Genomic DNA, 23,092 nt, shown 5'->3' with positions numbered 1-23,092 from the left:
ATCCACGCTAATTTCTGAACATCATAGAAGATTTTTGTAAGGTGGTATCTGGTTCCTACCACATCGAATACAATTTACCTGTCAGATTCCCTGTTATTAAAGGGATGTTTTGTATCCTGTTTGGCTGTTTTAGATATCCGCTTTTAATTGGAAAACTAAAAGCTACTTGAAGAGATACAACAAACTACTGTAATATCCCATTGATTCGCTGGATAGCCCATTTATGCCTTGATAGCAATTGTAATACTTCAGCTTTCCACATAATCCAGGCAGCTAAAAAGTCTTGCGAAATCTGTAGCAAAACCACCACCTCATGTCCATATAATCAACGATGGGATAGATTTTCCAAAAGAGCATATTGTCAAAGCAGGTAGTGTTAAAACTGCAATACCGCAGAAAGAAATACTAAAGGCTTGCTTACCATTTATTTCTATTTCCGTTTTAAATCTATTGGTCAACTTTGCCAGTCTACCCCAAGATTTTGGTTTATAGTTTGAATGAAAAAAATAGCTGATTACATACATAGCAAAAGATAGAAATGTCATCATATTTTGGAACTGTGATTAACTTACAGCTTGGAAGATATAAGAGCTTCATAATTTTAATTTACTGGAAAATAACAGATACAGACCCATGTTCTAAAGTTTTTGTTGACAAACCACATTCCTTTTTTTAGAAGTCCATACATCAACTACCTTATCCTTTCCAGTATTTTTTTATTATTATTATTATCATTCTTTTTCCCATAGCTATAACTCTATTGCATAATTTTGTAATGGTTATAATTCAGAATGTAAAAAAAAAAAAGATTTTATTAAAACTGTTCATTTTATTTTATACACAGTTGGGAAGCACAATGGAATATGTTGCGCTGTGTAAGAAACTGTTAATAATAAATAACATTTTGGTTATTAAGTTACTGTTTGGTTATGTTGTTCTTTGATGATCTTGAAATAAAAATACTGTTATTTAAAATTATTATGGATAATGTTTATAGAGTTTTTTTTTATTTTATTCCATGTATTGACCTATGGAAAGTGCAAGTGCAGTGTCCCGTAATTTTATTGCTCTTTTTTTGACATATTTTATTATCTATTTAAAGGGAGCTATACTTACAACCATGCTGGCGACTAGAAATTTCTCAGGTATGTTGGTTGTAGGTTAACATCATATTTACAAACATTTTATTAATGTTACAGCCAAAGCATCAAGTCTGTTATAACTATGAAACAAAATTTTTGCTATAACAGAATTATTTTTTTTGTACTGCATACAAACCTAAATGGGACGTATATATTTTTATTGTCTATATTCTTATCTGTTGATTGACATATATGCAATTGCATTGAATTTATGTATTGATGTTATATAACTTTACATTTTTGTATATACATATACACTGAATAGCTGCTATAGAACAGGCAGACTGGTTCCAGTTTTTGAAGATTCCACTGGGCTTAGGATTTCTGCTATTTTTTAAGTTTCCTGGATCATGGGTGAAATCCGCAGTTTAATGCAAAGATGAAGGATGTGATTAATTGAACTAAATTGTGTGGATGTATGTACTGTCTGAATGTTTGCTTCATTACACTGAATTAAATGTGATTCCGACAATAGAGAAAGCGGTATTTGGGTTGTTTGAAGGATGTACGCAAATATTTGTCTAAATCACATTCCTGTTTTATGGTATTTAGCTTATTATTATTATTATTATCATAGGGCTAAAGAAAAGTGCACTCTCAGGATGTTTTATATGCCAAAGCAAATGTGCTCAGTGCATAATTGCTATTGTTTTTTCTGCAAGTGTTAGATGCTTATTGCCTGCAGCGTATTAATCCATCTAGTTTGTGATTAATATTTATGTACCTTTATTAAAAAGCTGTTTCCGATGCTGCCTTGTTTTAACTTGTGCGCCACGAAAAAAGGTGCATTTTGCTAGCTTTCCTGAACTGGCAGTAACCATGCCATGCGACATAGGTAGCATATGCCCCTACTATACTCCAGGAAGTAACAATAGATGATGTGACCTCAGAGTGTGTGTAGTAAATGCTTAAATTACAGCACACAATACATTACATGGACGGACAGTGTTACATACAACTAATAGTCACTTTACCATTTCTGTGTTAGAACAGACTCAAAGACAAAATGGTTATTAAGGTCAAATCCATAGCGAATATCTCTGTAATACTTTGAGTGCCACATCACTACAGTATTACTGTAACTTAAATTGGTGGGTATTTGCATTTGCGGAGAAAAAAAGAAATAAATGCATTTTTCGGCTATCTCTACACGAGCCCCTAGAATGTGTCACTTAATGTCATGCGGCTGCTCTTGTCACATTATACCACTGCCACAAACCTTTAATATGCCACCTACTCCTGACATAAACTGCTGGCATGTTGCGGAGCTCATAAGGCTACTGTACGTAGGTTTACTATTATGATCTTTTTTTTTTTTATCAATAGTTTTTATTGAGAGAAAAACAATGTTTTATTGGGAACAAAAAAAGAAAGAAAAGGGAATAAACATCGGAAACATATTGGGGCGGGAGGGAGGGTACACGGGGGAAGGAGCATCCAGAAAGATAAAGGTACATTTACAGTGATTAAAAAAAAAAGAAAAAGAAATAACATAGACAGCATATATATCAAGGGATATACAGAAGTAACAGTAGTATTTAGAGATCGTTAGTATTAGGATCTGTTGACCTGCAAATGTAAAACATATACAGAGCAGAGCCGTAACTAGGTGTGTGCCGATGGTGCCTTGCCCACAGCGCAAATGCACTGAGGGCGCACCATCGGACATCACACCCGCTAGCTCCGAGCCCAGACTGCTGAAGGCGGCGCCGCCCGCCCGTGTCCCTCTGAAGCCGCCGCCCGCCCGGACACAACCATGTCCCGCTGAAGCCGCCGCCGCCCGCCCACCTGTGTTCCGCAACTTCCTCTGAACTTGAAGCTGCCGCCGCCTGCCTGTGTCCAGCTGAAGCCGCCGGCGGCTTCAAGTTCAGAGGAATTTTTGAAGCCGCTACTGCTGTAAGTTCAGTGCAGCGCTGCGGCGTCTGTGTGACAGGCAGGCTTCTCAATGACCCACAAGACTCCTGTCCCGGTGAAGCCGCCACCCGCCTGCCTGCCTGCCTATGTACAGCTTAAGCCGCCGCTGCTGCTGAGGTCCCGGCAGCGCTGCGGCTGAGTTCGGTGAAGTGGACAGGAGGAGCTAGGAGCAGACAACAGCACGTAAGTGCCTACACAGACACTACACTACACTATATTACATTACACCCCAGTACACTTCAGTGCACCCTAAGGGTAGGGAAGGGGGTGTAAGGGGGAATCTGCCTGCCGTACTGTGTTAAAGGTGGACTCTGCCTGCCTTAATGTGTAAAAGGGGAATCTATCCTGCCGTAACGTGTAAAAGGTGGACTCTGCTGTAATGTGTAAAAGGGGACGCTGTCTGCCATAACGTGTAAAAAGGGGACGCTGTCTGCCGTAACGTGTAAAAAAGGGGACGCTGTCTGCGTAACGTGTAAAAAAGGGGACGCTGTCTGCCGTAATGTGTAAAAAAAGGGGGATGCTGTCTGCCGTAATGTATAAAAAAGGGGACTCTGTGTGCCTTAATGTGTAAAAAAAGGGGACGCTGTCTGCCGTAATGTGTAAAAAGAGGACGCTCTCTGCCGTAATGTGTAAAAAGGGGCTCTACCTGGTGTAGTGGCGCTACTGTGCGGCGTAAGTTGAATAATGGAGACTACTGTGCACGATTATATGAATTGGTATTATTTTGTGGCCACACCCCTTTCCTGTGAAGCCACGCCCCTGTTTTTTTTTTCACGCGGCGCGCACTGCCGCCGGTTTATGTTAAGCGGGGGGGCGCCGATGCCGTTTCTTGCACACAGCGCTAAAATGTCTAGTTACGGCACTGATACAGAGATACAGGTTACGGCGATATAGGCAGATATATTCACTGAAAGAGAAAAGATAGAGGAGAATACAAATTAAACATTAGCGTAAGATTAGTGGAAAAAAGAGAGGAGGATATCATAATATAGCATGGGGAAGAAAATAAGTAGGTAGTCTATGAAGTGATTACTCATCGAGGGGGGTTTCATTTAGACTAAAGGGAGCGGGTCACTGTGGGACGTGTTGGGGAAATATTGGGATCCCTCGCCAATGGTAACAAATGCCATGGGGACCAACGTGTCATGGGAGAGGAGGTAGCGGTGGGGGAAGGGATATACTCAGTTTCCATGAGGAAGTGATGATTTGTAGATGACTTTCAGTAAAGTAGGGGGTAAAGGTTGTTTCCACAACTGTGCGAGGTTGGCTCGAGCAGCTATTAAGATGTGGCCCAGGACGTAACTACTGGCAGGGGGAACAGTAGAGGGGACCATATGAAATAGTGCCAAGTTCGGATCTGGGGAGAGAAGTGTATCTAAGACTTTATTAATCAAAGCAAAAACTTCAGACCAGTAACAGGCAATCACTGGACAGAACCAAAATATGTGGTATATGTGACCAATAGACCCACAGAGTCTCCAACATTGGTTGCTACAGGAGGGCCAAAACCTGTGTAGGCGTTCTGGCGTCAAATATATTATATGGATTAGTTTTATATGCATTTCAGTATGATTCAGACATTGAGACATGGAGTAAGAAGCTAAAAAGTTTCTCTGCCATTCAATCGGCGAGCGCTTTCTACCCATATCTAATTCCTATTGTAGCTGGGTCTTAGATTTGGAAGGGGAAGCAGGAGTTATTAATATTTTGTACCAGAATGAGATATCGCCTTTAGAGTTAAATAGGGAAAGTCGAGAGAGAAGCAGTTGTGAGGTTGTGTCTGGTGAGATCGAGGCGGAGGGGATCGATTTCCACCAGTGTGCAATTTGAAAGTAGTGGAAAAGTTCCAAAGCAGGTAAAGAGAATTTCTGTTGTAGGGACGGGAAGGGCAATAGGAATAAGCCATCTAATAAGTATCCTAAAAGCAACACACCTAGATTCCTCCATTTTAAAGAGGTTCAGATGAGGTATCATCGTTGTGAGTGTTGTGATGGAAATCTGTGAGATGGAACAGGCAGGGGATGACACTATTATGATCTTTTAACTTAAATATCTAGTGGTCATTTAAATTTAGTTGCTTTTTAAAATTTGATTTCTAAGACCAGCTAAATGTAAAATATTAAAATTTAAAAAAAATTGTAGTTTGTTTTTACATCATACTCTTCTTTCCCAGCTTTTACCTGTTATGCATTCTTTTAGTTATTGGCCAGTGTTGAAATGAGCACTAGCTACTTAGGATACCATGTTTGTATACTTTAGGCTCTGAGTAAATAGCTTTCTTATGTCCCATAAGTAGAGTACATCAGGGCACCACAATGTTTTTAGGTTGAGCTGGCCAAGATATAATTTAATTTCGGCGCCCCTAAATCACTGAATGCCTCATGGGCAGCTGGAGTTATCCACACCACCTACCTGATGACAGAGATATAGCTATCTCTATTTATACAGATATCTCTATAGTATCAGTACTGTGAGGTAGGAGGGTGGAAGCATTTGGGTCCGAGGGGAAAAAATGAATGGGAGCTTACAGGGAATAGGGGGAGGAACATATGAAATGGGACGTGAGAAGAGCACAGGGCACGTCCTAGAGGATGAGCCAGCCCACACAGTAACTAGCACTTACTGTGGGGGTTGAATCAGGGTGCAAAGGGCATGGAGGCAGGTGGAGAAGGGCTGAGGGAAGGGAGGAGGTGGAGCATTCAGAAATTGGCACCTATGGAGAGCATTTATGTTATACAGCACTAAAAATAGGTTTCTAAATTAATTTCATAATAGGCTTACAATTATACAGCTGAACATGCCACATATCTTCATTAATGGTAAAGGGGTGCAGTCATTAAAAATTGATAAAATGATGAGATCAGATTGCATCAGGAAAGCACTTACCTTGTTATGTTGAAGGCTGGCCCATATTAAGACCACAACCCTTTCTAGTCATTGCCACATAATGCAGCAATAGGGTTGGCCTCTCCCCTGTATAGTCATGGTTATCTTCTAATTGCTGTAGGAACATATATGAGGAATGCTAATGGTCCCTAAACCCTGGAAGACTGCAGGTACAGGGCAACTGCATTGCCAAAGTGCTGCAAGTGTTCAGTCAGCACAATATTATTATTCGCACTCAGTGTCTGGAGTCATCCAGTGTTTTCATGCAGTTCATCTGTTATTAATTAATGTCTTAGGAGAGGGACCTCCAGCTAAATGTTACACAGGATGGCACTAAAAAAGTAAGTGGAATCTTAGAGGGGGCAGCCTGTCACATGGAAACCAGTCAGTAATTCTATCTGCAGTATGACCTGCTTATATGAGGATATTATAGCAGTCTATGTACTAAGACTTGGAGACAGATAAAGTGGATGGAGATAAAATACCAACCAACCAGCTCCTAACTGTCATCTATCAAATACAGCCTGTAACATGGCAGTTAGGAGCTGATTGGCTGGTACTTTATCTCTGTCTACTTTATCTCACTCCAAGGCTTAGTACATAGAGCCCAAGATGCCATAAGAGGAATAAAATCCGTTTGGTAAATAAATGAAATAAAATAATGAGACTGGTTGTGCTGGAACATATTTTTCATCAGGGATAATAGCATATAATGCTCATTTTGTAGCTGTCATCACATTGGCCGATCTAGTTTATTGATAATGGGTTTTTCTTACATTTTTTTGGCCTGACATTACACATGTGGGCCAGATAGGTACTTTTGTCTGATAGCATTTTGATTGGATTCAATCCAGCGTTGACCCAGCATGCTAGAAAATCTAAATGGGTCAATAACTCATTGCCATATATTTTTAGTTTTAGTCCCTGTACTGTCTGAATGACTGGGTTTCTGTAAATGTATGGCCAAATATACCATAGTTTACATCGTTAAGCAATAGGGCAGGGAAACCAGATATACATATGTGTTACCTATATATCCGACAGTATAAAGTGCTATTAAACAAAGAAAAAAAATCAGAGGAGTTACTGTAGTTCTGTTAATATTGTATAGATAATCAGCTATGACTAGATACCATTTAAGAGATCAAGAAGAACGGTTTGCCCAAAATATTTTATACACAGTCCACATGTGTATCAATGTATTTTACATTCCTATTAAATAAAGGCACATTTTGAAATTAGATATGAACTGGTTTTAATCTTCCTTGAATGGTCTCTCAGTGCTACATTAAAATGTTGTAGTGAAATAAACAGTATCAAATATAAAATTACATCCAGTCAATTAGGCTACAATAAAATATCAAAAGGACTCAAATTGTGGGTTAGAGTAAGAGGAAAGTCAGTTGACTGGTATACACCAATAACTGTAGTACTATAGGCCTAAGAGATGAACAATAAAAGACGTACTGTACATGCTACTACATTAATATTGATTAGGTGTCAGCTGGGATCACTGAAATCTACATAGTTCTAATAAACAGAAGAACACATCTTCAAAGTTCAGGAAGTAAAAAGGTCTGTGTTTTTACTTAAATTATCACTGAGGTTATCCATTACTTTTATAGACTGCAGTTTGATCTCTGCATCCTACAAATCCCATCACTATTCTAGAACACGACTATTTAAAGATGCATTACTGGCAGCAAATTAGCCCCTCCCTGGATCTGGGGGGCGACTTACTGCAGCTGTGTCTCCCATTGCTCCATGCTAGGTCTCACATGCTATGTGAAGGGGGTAGCAAACTACTGGAAACTTCAAGCACGCACATTGCAGCTTTGATGTGCCTTTCACCTCACCCACCCCTAGTGTGGTGAATGAAAGATGTCCAACACTGTAGATGGTGATACAGGTTTTAAAGAATTCAGCTTTTATGTTTAACATGCATGTGGCAATACCCCTTAAAATCCAGCGCTCTAACTGAGCAGTCTAATAAATGTATAAATTAATTTTGCAAATAAAATTATTTAAAAATGTCCTCTAGAACAAAAGGCATTGCCATTTTTGCAAAATTGATATTCGCCCCCCACAGTACTCTCATTATTGTCCTGTCTGATTAGACTGTGACTTGGTGCCTGGTTGAGGTTTATTATTAACGACTGTAGACACCAGATTACAACACTTGTCACCTTCCACCACAGGCCTGCTAATACGCCGACACAGAGCTTGCTAAATATAGGACTGTACAAGACAGATAACTATAAATAGTGGGAACTGAATTAGAACTTCATGTAAAAATGAGAAGACCGTTTTTTAGAGGGAATTTCACAGTACTCTAGATGTATAAATGCCTCTAAACTCTGGAAGTCTTTTTTTGTTGTTGTTACTTTACATCTAATGTGTTTCAGCAGAAAACTTGAATACTCTCCAATAGTCTCCATAATTAATATTTATGCTTATTATATTATGCCTATGCTATAATGAACGAGGGTCTACTTGCATTTACATTAATATGTGTTAGAGTTAGATTTCTTAACGGGTGAAAAACCATCATGTTTCAATTGATTTATAAACGTCTTTGTTAAACAATTAAGTGAAACATTTAGCTTACTACAGATTTATGTTGCACATTGGGAATTAGTATATGTATGTGGCAATTAATTTTAAAGAGATGAGATCAACATAGTTTTGGAAAGCATTTAGGATTAATTAAAATTTGAATTGACTAATGTATCCTCCAGGAGTGCAAATGACCAATTCTGTTTCTCCTGTGAGCTGTACTACATACTTGCGCAATGCCTGGCACTGGATACAAGAAATTATAAATCCTTTTTTTTATTTTTTATTTTTTTTTTACAAAATTCACAATTTGAAAGAAACTATTTTAAGAAAATGTAGTAAATGCTAATAAGATTAGTAACATTGTGGAGATCTCTGTCTCACGTTTTAAATAATTTCAAAACCAATTCTACCCCTATGATGTATTTTTACTAAAATGCGCGGTTTGTCAAGGTTGCTGATGATCACTTGGATTTAAAGAAAGAAATGATACAATAGTCTGATTTAGCATTTATTTTTGTAACCACTATAAATCCATTGATCAAAGCCACTGATCATTGATGGCCTTGACAATCCGCGGGTTAGTAAATTTATCCCTATATGCAGAAGTCACTACTTGTGAGTCCGTTGTACAACTAAGCCAATCACCCGTTAGCAAATCTACCTCCCCATTAGTTTCATCAGATTTCATGCAACAGTGAATGCTTTTACTAATCCCTCAGAGGATAAACCATATTACACCAAAGAAGTCTACTATCGTAAAGCGCTTGTTGAAAGTGCTAATGATTAGATATCTGAAAATAGTTGTAGTGTGCGTTCACATTGGACATATTCAATGACAAAAATGTCTCAGCCATCTTCAACAGATGTTTTAAGTATAATTTTTTTGTGTTTAACAACCAAAAATCCAATTTAATGTAATATATCCAACACTTCTCTTGAAATCAGAACATATAAATACATTTACAGTATATATTTAAAAAAGCAAATGCTAGCAATATATTTGCTTCTAAGTTTAGTTATATGTAAGGAATGTATTTATTATTTACAGTTTTTGTAAATGTAAGTCACATGACTGAGATGACACTTTAAAGCATAAGGACATAATTCAATTATCCATGGTTGATCTCCATAGACTTATTGATCCCCCGGGGTTATCCAATTAGCCCCAACGTCAGGAGTTATCAGTGATTTTTTTTCACCTGCCTCTGCTTAACGCGCAAATCTGTTAACTTTTCATGGATTCTGTTAATGCCCACTAACACGCTACTTTAATGGGCGTTAACAAGGCTATTGGGTGAAATTGGGCGTTAAAGTCCAAGGCTACCTCCCGTTTTAATCTGCGGTAAATTATATGGGGTAATTGAATTCCGGCTTTGTGATCAGGTGTGCTCAGTCGGCTGATATATCTGCCTAAATATTACATATGTACATATATAAAATGTGTCATACAACCCATGTAACCACAGAATATGCACAGGACTTTACAGAAAACTGACAGTAATGAAATGTCCCTAATAGTAAATGCATGGGGCACAAAAACAATCCAATATAAATATAATCTTATTACAGATATATTTTCTAACAAGACTTAAAATGTAAATCAACATATATTATATAGTGACTTAAATGTATGTCCATTGGTTCGGAGGGGAAGGGAGGGGGCGGGTACTCTTTACCCGGCCCGATTGGAGGTTCAGGCAGGGATAGAGAGGTCTGACTGCTGCAGCAGCAGCATCTCTCCCCAGCCCAGCATATGGCACACGCCGTGTACTTCACTGGCGAGAGAGAGAGAGGCAGCTGCAGAAGCAGTCAGTCCTCTCTCAGCCGGCGTGATGTGCCAGTGGAAGCACAGAGGCTGTCATTTTTAATATTATCTAAGAAGGGAGTGTGGCCACACTTCTTCCATTGGCCACGCACCCTCCCCAGTACTGGGGCCCAGCAAACCTGCTGCCGCCCCTGTTCATGCCTAGCAGCTGCACCATAAGAGCAGTAGAGACTGTGAAGAAATGAGGGCGAGACAAATGGGGGGCAGAGATGTGAGAGACAGACTGTGTGTGTTGGGGGGTGGGGGGAATGACGCAAAGATGAGAGCCAGACAGACATGAAGTGCAGAAATTAGATGAGCGACACAAACTGGCGGCAGTGATGAGTGAGACAAATGGGGGGATGAGATGTGAGAGACAGACTGTGTGGGCATCATAGATGAGGGTGAGACAAATTTGGGGCAGAGATGAGAGGCAGATGGGGCGAGGGGGGGCAGAGACGAGAGAGAGACAGATGGGAGGAAGGGTCAGATTGAAAGGCAAAAGAAGAAGAAAAAAATGCTAGTTCCGATAGCTAGCAACCCAGTGAATGATAGGTCCCAAATACTAGTTAATTAGTTACTGGCAGGAGAAAGTTCATCTCCAGTATGTTTTCTGATCGCTACAAATTACTCAGTTTTTCATTAAACACTAAACATTAAATATGCAGTATAAATACCTGAAGCACATAAGGCCTATTAATACATTTGGGCTTTATGCGTAGGTGAGACCTGATTTCTCATTGAATATGACTATAGATTTCCAATGCATGACATTAGCTGCTCATACTACTGTGGTTATAACTGTGTTTTTAATTTTACTTTTTCTAATTTTCCTTTTATGTGGATTGTGTTTCATGTGAGGTAAGATTCTAAGAAATTGTTAATAATTTCTGTCATCTTTCTCCATTTTAATCTGTGCTTGCTAGAATCATTTTTTCTACTGGTCTGTTTTTATTAACGTGTAGAACCTTTCCTTGTACTTCTACTTTGAGGCTGATATCCTCTGATTTTTACTTCTAGAAATGTTCCACTCTCCTGTCAACATATGCTTTTAAACTAGTGTATTTGCTGTCTGGAGCACGATTTATAATTAACTGTAAGAACATAAGGGAAAACTTACCCTATCAAGAAATTTGGCCAAGTAGAGCAATGCTATCATTATTAAAGCTTGGCTAATAAAGTTAAAACTGAGTAAGGAAAAATGTGTTTTTAAATTAATGATGTCCTCAGTGATGCAGAAATGGCATAGTTTCCTGTCCCTTCATGTGTCCACGTTCAGGAAGCAAAATACAGTGCACAACACTTACAGTATAAGCCGAGTTATCCAAGGGCAAAAAGACCTATTGGTGGGAAAAACTGTTTTCACGGACTCTAGGCTTTTTAAAATTTGCCATATACTGTACAGACACCACCTGCAGTAATGGTGCTGGTGGCAACTACTGCTGATGGTATGATTCACAAGTTTAGCATTTTTCAGTAATGTTTTCATTAATTTCTAATGCTTTTTGCTATGTTTTTACATTAAAAACAATATTATTTATACTTTTAATTCTCCTTATTCCAGTGAACGGAATGCCATAATCTTATGCTGTGAGCGGCTAGGTGTCCCTTCCCAAGTGATATTTGTTAATAAATTGAAGAAACAGGAATTTCTTTTTATATGGCCACAATAGGCGTCGATTTAAAAAAAAAAAAAATCAGTGTCATCACTGCTTAAAAAATATTTTTTCAGCAATTGGACCAGAGTGTGGTATATGCATGTACTGTATAAAATATGAAAGAGAAATAAAATACACTTTGCACATATAATACAACCCCTCAGATATATTAATGTAATACAAAAGTGGAAAGTATGGTATGCTCTTCCATTTCTCACCTTTAATGCAAAACGTACTGTTTACATTATAATGCCAGGTAATAGGATATGTCACCTATTGTTTTTACATGACATTTATGCCATACAACATCTACAAAAGTGCTGTACTTTTGCTATAGAAGACTACATCACCAAATATATATAATATGTTAGTAACGCTTTAGTCACAACCTTTTCTTGATATTTTTGTCGGTTCAAATAATAAGATCTCCCATTGCTAAATTACTCCACAGTCCATACCTGCAGAGTATGTCAACAAACACCGGGCTAGATGCCTGCAGCATTTCTGTGCCACAAAATATCTATTATTTTCCCTTGGGTGACACTGGTTCCTTTCTGTATGTGATCAGAGATTCCTGAGAAACACAGAGGAGGACAGTGTTTGGTGCTACTCCTCGTCATCCAGTTTTGCATTCTATGCTCATCTTTTATTATCCAGTTAAATTATTTTTAGAAAACAAATTAGAAAACTGTTTAAAAAAAATTAAAAAAAGCAGCATTGTCTTCTTGACCTGCAGTTAATTATATTCTTGACAGCATAAGCCTGACCCTGCTTTTAAACTAGGGTTCTCCCAGATTTTCTGCAACTGCTTCTAACCACTGCAATTGTGCTAATGCTAGAAAGAGGACCTGTACGAAATGAATCTACTTTTGTTGTTTGGGTTTTGAAAATAAGAAGACGTTTTCCAGCATTACTCAATTCCATTTTCTCATGAATGGTCTACTCCAGTGTTGTGATTATATACCCTTTATGACAGAATCTATTATATACTGTTCGCCGGCATTGCTGCATTATTCAGCAGTGCTCTGCTTTTAAGACACATAATATATTGCATAAATGGTCATATTTATCAAATGCCATATGTTCATGTGATTTCAATATGACATTTAGCAGGCAATAATACAGCAGCTAAAAAGTACTTCAAAGTTTATGAAGCCGGAAATTAATCTGTATAGGGACATTGTCTGGCACACAGTATTTGGGAGACACATCACAAATTAGTGTGTTCAGCATGATGGCTTTATTTGTAGCATTCTATAGTGTTTGGTTTTGTGCATGCCAATATTTCTTTATAATATTAATTATGTGCAAAGCACATAAATATCTCAACAGTATGACATTTATAAATAAGGCATTAATATACTAAGTTGTCACTTAATAAAGTTAGTTAAAATTAATTCTAGTCAAAATCATACTCTGAAGCTTGCCTGTTAGCATACCAGGGGAATGAAATGAGAAGTGATTTTCTTAGAATTTTTATACTACAGGCTGATTTTGCCTTTACAAAAAATAAAAATTGATGCGTTAAATCCAAGAGTCGATCTTGATCAATCGTTCTTCATGACATTGCCTCCAAGATGTGCGCTCTCCCTGCAAACTTGGAATAGTTCATTTTCTAAATGTGGCCATTGATAAATGTGTAGTTTGTGTTTAATATGGCCAGCTAACGCTTGCTGGTGAAGGATTTCATTGTTTACAACCTGAATTTTGTAGGGGTGGGATGACCTGAAGAGCGTTCCAAAAAAGAACCAACACAAAACCTTTAGAAACAACAGCTGGCTTGTTTGTAGTTAAATTGGTTTCCTACAAGCTAATTTACTCATAAGAGTAATAAACAAATTTCTGTTCACTTAATAAAGCACTTTTATCCATTTACAGCAGCAAGAAGTTTACTGAAGAAGCCAGATGGAGTCAAGGTAAGTTTGGATTGTTAAACTGTTTTCTTATCATTACCAGGATACTTCCCCAGTGATACTTACATGGATGTAGCAACCCAGACAAAGCAGGGTCTTCAAGCATTGTGCCAATAAATCTGAAATGATGACTAATGTGTAGGCTTCGTGATACAGCAGTGGTTTCACATTACAGGATTCTCTCTATGACAATGAGAAGAGAAACGTGTTGGCGGCTACCTTTTTGTATTAGCTATGTCTACTTGAAGATGCTTTAACTGTATGGCAATTTTAAAAACGTGTACTGTTGTAAATCAAACTTTTTTTTTTTCTGCATCAGCTGATATTTGATGACCATTTGCTCTTTTGTTCATTCTTCCCTCACTTTCAGGATTTATCTTTATGAAACATAGTCAGCAACCATTTGATCAGTTCTTGCTGGATTAGTAATTCCTACATGACTTGTAGAAATGTTACTGCATGATAATGCAATCATGTTCTGAAATTGGCTGTACTTCCAAGGTTACTTGCTACAACTCTAGGCTACTTGCCACAACTCATTGACTGAAAAGACAAATGTATATTAAATTTATACAGTAATGACTGGATATTTTACATTAGACCAGTGGTTACCAAACTCAAACAAGCATGGATATTCTTAAAACCTGGACTGTCCTGGTACCTTAAGGACAGAGTTTGGGAAACCCTGTATTAGACAGAAATAATAACTGAGTAATCAGTGAGTATAGAGAATTGTTTTATTCCATGGATAAAAATTCATGTAGTATTTAACAGAGTGTGGAATGTAGTGTGGGTGGTATCTGGGTGGCCAGGGCACTTATTTAGTCTGACAACACCTCTGCTACACACTTACGCAACTCATTCTGAAGGTCTAAATAGTGCAGTGGTTGTTGGTGCAGATATTAATGGAGGACTCCATCCACACATTTTTATATTATTTGAAACTATATATTAACTTTTGACTTTGCTTCTTTGGGTTTCTTATAGTTGTCAGCATTAGTGTAAATATCTTTGGACAACAGAAGGCACTAGCTAGCTAAGTTATTACAGTAGCATGAAGCAGACAGGCTGTAATGGTAGGGTATGGGAGAACAGCAGCCACAGGCTTTTCTCCATCAGCAAGCTGAGATCAGCACACATAACAGGCACAAGCAGGATCAAAGTACCAACTAATCTGGTGCTGACTGAATGCTCAGAGCTGCATATTGTAGCTTGGTAATTTCATGAAGTTAGTGTCAAACCATGTTGCACTGCAGGTGGGGCAGATGTAACGTGCATATAGAGTTACATTTGGGTGTGATGTGTGCAAACTGAAATCTAAATTGCAGTGTAAAAATAAAGCAGGCAGTCTTTACCCTGCACAGAAACAATATAACCCATCCAAATCAAAATCTTTCTGTACATGTTACTTGTGGCCCACCTGCAGTGCAATATGGTTTTGCTCAATTGTTAACTTTTTTGGTTTGCTAACAACACTAATAACCCCTATAGACTTTGCTAGCTGGTTTCCAGAAACTTTTCTTAAGACTGCACCCTTTCCTCTTCATTAAGTAAAGAACAACATTGGTACATTGAGTATCCAGTATATCTTCGACAAGGTATTCCACCTGATCCCCAATCTGTAATGAGAACTGAACCTGGGCTCTTGACCTCGATCTTTAGGACATGTTTCAGTGAGGAAATTTGACATTTGTGATGAATATGATTCATGGACTGAGGTAGAACTTTGTTAGGGAATAGGTTTTGATAGAAAGTGGCACCTTTTGGCGAACCTAGAATGCAACATGCTGACTGCATCTTTTATATACCTAGGCATTATGATTTCTGGAAGTCAAGATGTGTGAAGAATTCTAGAGCTCATACAACGTTATCAATGCTTTCAGACAGGCAGGAACAGTTGTCCGTGTTTGCCTCTATAATTTGTTTAAGTCCTGCCTGGTCTCAGACTGAGCATATAAACTGTTTACACTTTAGAAAGGCATGATGTCACTGGGGGGAAAGCTGCCTAAAGAATACATTGATGAAACAGCTTGAAAAATGTTTTCCAGCCACAAATCGTTCAACAAAGCTGTTTTCTAAGATCTGAACAAATAATCGGTATTAAAAATGGCACATCAATAGGTGATGGCTAGAGAATTACCTAGGGAATATCCTTTATGTCACACACATTTTACTTATTATAAAGTGACCGAGAATGTGTTAGACTCTTATGAGCAGTATAATAGGAGGGAAAGAGCTGTAACTTCAGTCATTTAGTCATTGTGAATCTGTGTACATAGAGCAGCAGCTATTTACTCCTCCTACTGTGTTTTAGGCTATTATACATATACAAATAATACAAATCCACATCCCAACTACTCATGTTTTCCTTTCATTTTATTTTGTGTCCCCTTTTTTTTCCTGAATAATCAATTCAGAAAAGGAAGTCAAGTTCATGTGTTCAGACGACGGTGAGACATTCGCTAATTGCTTGCTCTTAACAGTAGAGTGGTTGTGCTTGAGCTGCAATAAAAAGCCCATGCTTATTATTTTCAGTTGTGTAGTTATATAAATGATATAGTTATTCTCCCCATTTTCACCTAGCAATGATTTATACAGTACTTGCCTCCTTTCTTACAAGTGGTTGATTAAGAGGCTATAAGCCCCTGTGCTGTAGTATACTGTAGGCCCTCACGGGATATATAAGCACACTTGGTATATGGTATTATGGCATTGTACCTATTTTATAGTAGAGACTTGCACGGTCCATATCACCTGTGGCCCTGACTCTCTCCAGACCCTTGTCACATATGTGCCCCTGGCGTTCATATGATCAGTATAGTGCATATGCAGCAAAGTCAGGACACTCACCAAATTTTGCAGCATTGACTATCTACTGCTGCAAGATTTGTAAGCACAATTGCTACTTGGCCAAACCCTGGAATGATGTGGATTCTTCCTGAACACATATTACTTTTTACACTGTCCTCTACACTTTATACTTTTTCTGTAGACAATTACTGTGAGAACTAGACTGCTGTCTGCTTCTCCTGCATGATCTCTGCACAGATGGGGTGCTGTATCAGCTCAACATGTCCTGAAGAGAAAGGCGGCTTACCCACAGGGAAGGTTGGGAGGGGAAAGTAAGAACAGCTGGGAAGGAGAGGAACAGTAAAGGAGAAAAAGCACTCCACTCAACTCTCCCCATATGAGGCTTAAACTTCATTATTTATATAATAGACCTGCAGTACATTATAGATAGACCAAACACATGGTGGGGACTTATTCTGTACATTGTTCTGTTTAAAGACATGCAATGTTGACACCTGTAGTGTTAATAGCAATCGTGTGGCCTTATACAGTAGTTACTCAGGGTATGCTGAATTACGTTTTGCAATAAGAACAATGTTAAATACTTGACACCCTTTTAAAACCTTTTAATCTCTGGATTTTTTTTCATCATAAATTTCAAGGATATTGATCTCAAAAGGCAGACTTGTATTTTTTCTTTTTTCTTTTAAAGGACCCAAATTAAATTGTAGGTGTCATGGGCATAATTACTGGTTTAGTTTTTTTTTTTTTTTTTTTTTATAAAATAATATATTGTGTATAATGTTATCCACAAATGAAGTGTAACTAATAAAATACACTTCAGTGAAATTAAATGTGTCAGTCAAGTGGCAGTCTGTACTTTTTCCATACCTCCTAACTTTCCCAATTTAGGCAGCATTGTCCACCATCCCTTTAGCTAGGACAAACTGACCTCGCTGATTGGAATGTGGGTTGACATATGTCCTGCTCCCCACTATTCTGCTCCGGTCCTCGGAACTCCTCTGCAGATCATTGGGGAGTGCATGCCTGATGTTGATTTCTAGGGTTCGGAATGGAGAAAGGGTTTAGCTAGCCCCTTGTGACACAGGCATACCCCTATTGTGACATACTGACCCGCCGTTCCAAACCTCATACATGGAATAAAGGGTATGCTTCTCCAAATGAGTGTTTTTTATAAAAAAAAAAAAAAAGTTTACTTAGTGGGTAAGGGGTATCTTCAATTAGGGTCGGATCCATTCCGACATGCATTTGTCGGAATGGGTCCGACAACCCCTATTCAATCTCTTCTCAATTCGACTTTAAAAAGTCGAATTGAGAGGGGGTGAGACCAGCAGGGACAGCCGCGGGCAGATGGAGGATAGCAGCGCTGCAGAAGGATGTCTTATAGCCACCAGACTTCACGGCAGTGTCCACCCGGCTCCAGCAAGCGTGACCTCACTTGCTGGAGCCGGGTGGACGCTGCCGTGAGCGGCGCAGCTGTGAGACATCCTGCTGCAGCGCTGTGCTGTAGCGCTGCTCTCCCCTGTCTGCCCGCGGCTGTCCCCCGTCTCCCCACGCTCCCCCCTCTCCTCCTCTGGGTCCCACATCTCAGTCCGACATTTTTTTATGTCGGACTGAGATGGTTGGAAATGGGGCCAAATCCTGTCGATTTTGGCCCCGTTTCACTCAAATGTACGTGAATCAGCAGCTATACCGCCGATTCACGTACTATTCGACAAGTCGAATAAAAACTGCTGGGATTGAATAGGTCGAATCACTATTCGACCTTAAAAAGTCGAAAACTGCTGTTTTTTCGACAGATGGCAGTTTTCGACCCTAATTAAATATATACCCCATATATATGAGTGTATGTTCAGTTCTCAAAGGAAGTTCACTATAATATGCAATTGCAGGAAAAATAATTTTTGAGAAAATGTTTAGGAAAGTTCTAATTAACGGCTCTTGAATAGATTTAAAATGTACATATTGGCTATTTACATTAATAAACTTACATTATAATTGCACAATACTTGTGCAAATATGCAAGAGATATTAATTCTAATCACATTTTTTATACCACCTAACAAAAAGTTGACTGATTAATTCCACATTATCAGCCCAGCCTTCCTTTAGCCACATTTGTGTGATTGGGATGCTATAGAATTGGTAACTGGCAAGACGCTATGTAACTGGCAAATTAGGAAAGTAACGTGTAATATTTTAGTAGAGCTCTTTCTGGAATATGAGAGGTACAACATAGCGCTGTATACAAGGGAAGTTGTAATTTATATTTTTGTCTCTGAAAATACTGCAGTGTAGTAAAAATGTTATTTTTTTACCTCCGTTTATGTTGACTTCACTTCCTTGTTTTAAAGCAGTAACTGTATTGCTGATAAGCATTTTTCTAAATTTGTACACAATAGAATGTTCTTTTTGTTGAATCTCAATTTTATTCTAATTGTAAAGCTGTATAGCTATGACTCATCGTTGTATGTAACCTAATACAATTACTTTACCGTTCTCTTTTGAAAACCCTTAAGCATAATCTTACAAATCCAAGATATACATTACAAAAAATGCAGTCACAGTATTGCAGTCACTAATTATATAATGATGCTGTCTGTCTATAATACACAAAACTGGCCAGAGAGTCCCTGACCATTGCAATTCTTTCAATCGTGCTAATGGGTGGTCTTCAGTTTGCCGGTTGTTGGGATCCCGGTGCACAGTAAACCCGACCCCGGCATACCGACACCTTTTCTCCCTCTTGGGGGTCCATGACCCCCCTGGAAGGAGAATAGATAGCGTTGCGAGCGCAGTGAGCCGGCAAGGGACTCATTTGCACTTGCCCAGCGTCGGTATGCCGGCGGTGGGGATTCCGGCGCCGGTATGCTGGCCGCTGGGAGCCCGGCCGCCGGCATACCATACTACACCCGTGCTAATGGAGCAGGGTATATTGCTGGAAATTGCACTCACACTCGTAGAAATAAGACTTGCTACTTCTAAGACATGCATAAATCAGCACTGGTCTCCCCTTTTGAAAGGTGACAGTCACATAAAATCTTATAATGTTGATATAATTCTCATGCTTCTCATTGGCTGCCACATTAAACTTTCAACTTTTTGTAAGAATGGGAACAGATTTGGACCTATTCCCATGTCTCCATGCCAAAGTCCTTATAAGACTTTTGTGTTTACTTCATTTCTTGTTTATATTTTGATTTTATTTTCTTCTTTTCTCTTTACTCTTTCCCTACATAGTTGTCTAATACATATCGGGGGTGATTCCATGTTGTTCGCTCGCTAGCTGCTTTTAGCAGCATTGCACACGCTAAGCCGCTGCCCTCTGGGAGTGTATCTTAGCTTAGCAGAAGTGCGAACGAAAGATTAGCAGAATTGCGAATAGAAATTTCTTAGCAGTTTCTGAGTAGCTCCAGACTTACTCAGCCATTGCGACCATGTCAGTCCTTTTCGTTCCTGGTTTGATGTCACAAACACACCCAGCGTTTGCCAAACCACTCCCCCATTTCTCCAGCCGCTCCTGCGTTTTGCAACTCTAACGCCTGCGTTTTTCCGCACACTCCCATAAAACGTCCAGTTTCCGCACAGAAACACCCACTTCCTGTCAATCACACTACGATCAGCACAGCGATGAAAAAGCTTTGTTATGCCGTGAGTAAAATACCTAACTTTTGTGTAAAATAACTAAGCGCATGCGCTCTGCCAACCTTGCGCATGCGCAGTAAGCGGCTAATGACAGTATAGCGAAAATTGGCAACGAGCGAACAACTCGGAATGACCACCATCATGCACTCGGAATGACCACCATCATGCAGTGTTTTACTAGAAAATAAAGTTTGTTGTTATGCTCTGTCAGAAGGGATTTAGCTGCTCGCCTCAAGCATTGTGCCATGGATTTTGGGGGGGGGGGTTATTTATTTATTTTGGGGAGGGGGTTATAACTAGATATATTTTTTAGAACTATATATTAGCAATTGGAGATATTACACAATCACTAGTACATCAGTTGAAGCTTGTATAGCAGCATTTTTGTTTCAGAAGAATGAGCAAATGGTCTATTTGCATTATTCTCCTATAAACTGAAATTTCCATTTACATTTTGATGCACGTTTCAACTCTATTTTGCAAGCTATTCTATTTTGCAGAATATAAAATACATCACTGTATTAAAGAATTAAGGACAGTAGTTAATATGTTATGAGGAAAAGGTGGTTATGTTTCGAGGAAACTTTCCAGTAGGAAAAATCCTGTTTGCGGAAATGAGACTGAATACATATACATGTATTTTGCACTGTATGAGGGATACACAGTATACAGCTACCTACAGTAGGGTGCACAGGAACACAAGTGATTTGTCAGGCCTGTAGAAATTAGTCATTTTTATTTCCTCTGCAGAAAGTTTGGCTGAACAATGTTATAAATCAGTTATATTTATGAATGTTTCAATGTACATTTTCTTTCGAACCCTGTATAGAATGTTGCTAAATTTTTTAAATAAAAATCGTACTCCTTTATTACTACTACAGGGGGAATCCAGTTAGTGCACTAATTCTCAGTAATCAGTGGGGTTTACCCTGCACGTTAAACCACAGAGTTGCTCCTTTCCTAGCAGCTTCAGAAGTTTCAAGAAAAAGTCTGCAACAAAAGGCAGACTCTGGGTTTAATGCGTGGGGAAACACATTGGTTCTGCATTTTAATGGGTTGGCGTACAATAACACAGGATTTGCCATGCAGGGAAAAGGCTGTTTAATTAAATAGCTCTGCACAACACACCCCACAGCTAATTGGATTCCCTGTTATGCATTTTTAGATTTGGTGAAGGATAGATGGCAATCGGTGAACCGAAAAAAGTTTACATATATTTTCAGCTGGGCCGTCCGTAATTTTACCTTTCCCTGTATTTTGACTCATGAAGTTCTAGCATATTGAAGGAGATGTATCAAAACTTGTCGAGAGATAAAGTGGAAAGAAAGTACTTTTTCGCTCTCCACTTTTTCTCCAAGCTTTGATACATTTACCCCTTTGTTTGAAACATTTTTCATTTTAACCTCTTTGAGCTACTTTTTGTTCATAACTTTATGATCTAATGAAACTTTTCTATGGTCTTTTCTATGTGTTTTGGCCTATAACAGTCTAAGGCTCTTCTCTGTTTCTGTTTTCTGCATATCCACAGATAAACAACAAAACCAACGTAATAACAAGCCCAAAAGATCCCACCCCACCTCTGGTATAATTAGCTTTTTCTTCCCCCCGGAGTATATTCTTTTCTGCTGTTTTGCTTTTACTTTTATTTGCTTTTGAAGATCTAAAACGGTTGCATTTTTGTTGTTGTGGTTTTGTGGGGGAAGTTCCTTGTGCAGAAGTGTGTTTTTTCCAGTAACAGACAATTTGCAGGCATTAGAAATAGTACTGGCAACAGATCAGACACTTGCATGTGTTGTCCCAGTGTGAGTAGAGTATGCTTTGTGTTGCCATTAGCTCTCCTTTTGATGGGTGTATCTTGATGTCCTAACGCAATAAAAATTTACTTCACTAATATCTGGTTTGGACATCAAGGGGAGCTAACAAAAGTATCGCTAGGCAACGACAAAATGACCTTATTCAGATTTTAGTCTTCTGCTGTGAAAGGCACTGTCAGACATTCTAAGACTGGCTGAGCTATGAATAATTTTGAAAGAAAACAAGTCAGCTTACAGAACGAATACATTTTATAAGTGCTAATGTGGTGAATTTTGAATAGTTTAATAAATGCACATACATATTATTCTTTTTCTCCACTGTTTAATCTCTGCACTATAGAGCAAATTGCTATCATACAGCCACATAAGCTATACCTTCTACAGCAATGTGCGGAGAACATGAAAGTGAAAAGATTTAGGAGTAATCTTTAGTTGATGTGTGCAGTACATTTCAGCAGTCTACTCTCCTCTAATGAATATTTGTGCATCTAAATACAGTATAATAAAAGTACAAACCGATACATTTCTTAAGACCAGACTGTTCATTTTTGTAAGCATGCCTGGAGTAGGCTTTCTTACATCTACACACTGATCTTGAATAAGGTCTTTGCATGCAGCTCTGATAGGTAACATTGCAGATTTCTTCTTCATCCAGGGTCAATCTCCTGGCTCATTCTGTGACAGCACACCACCTTTATCTAGTGCTGCCAGCGTTCCTACATAGGTGCCTTTCTGCCTCTGCAACTGAACTTACCAATAGGTACTGTTTTTCTTTCTGTTCTTACTCAGGAGCCCCAAACTACCGTAATCCACAACCCTGCTGATGGAAATAAGGTATTCTGAAAGAATCAACTCCATCACAATTTGCATATTTCATCAACAAACTCTTTGACAAATGTTCAGTCCATTGTCATTGGGAGACATTCATTAAACTTGAATATTTGTT

The 23,092-nt window shown here is 38.7% G+C and overlaps 1 protein-coding gene across 27 annotated transcripts in view; it reads left to right on the top strand.

The window, feature by feature from the left end:
* The window catches only part of CAMK2D (calcium/calmodulin dependent protein kinase II delta), a 430,831-nt gene that overhangs the window by 365,124 nt on the left and 42,615 nt on the right, over positions 1 to 23,092 (top strand). For 4 of the 27 annotated variants that reach the window (XM_063920183.1, XM_063920182.1, XM_063920207.1 and 1 more), the window contains exons 12-16: positions 1,103 to 1,145; positions 13,842 to 13,879; positions 16,294 to 16,326; positions 21,861 to 21,914; positions 22,936 to 22,980. In XM_063920183.1, the coding sequence (XP_063776253.1) occupies positions 1,103 to 1,145; positions 13,842 to 13,879; positions 16,294 to 16,326; positions 21,861 to 21,914; positions 22,936 to 22,980 (213 nt within the window). The remainder of the gene's footprint in view (positions 1 to 1,102; positions 1,146 to 13,841; positions 13,880 to 16,293; positions 16,327 to 21,860; positions 21,915 to 22,935; positions 22,981 to 23,092) is intronic. The other 23 variants (XM_063920187.1, XM_063920195.1, XM_063920196.1 and 20 more) reach the window with 9 other exon arrangements.

This window comes from Pseudophryne corroboree, chromosome 1 (assembly GCF_028390025.1).
Source record: "Pseudophryne corroboree isolate aPseCor3 chromosome 1, aPseCor3.hap2, whole genome shotgun sequence".
Lineage (NCBI taxonomy): Eukaryota > Metazoa > Chordata > Amphibia > Anura > Myobatrachidae > Pseudophryne > Pseudophryne corroboree.
Note: the sequence above shows the minus strand (reverse complement) of the source record. Positions and strands in the feature narration are given on the sequence as shown.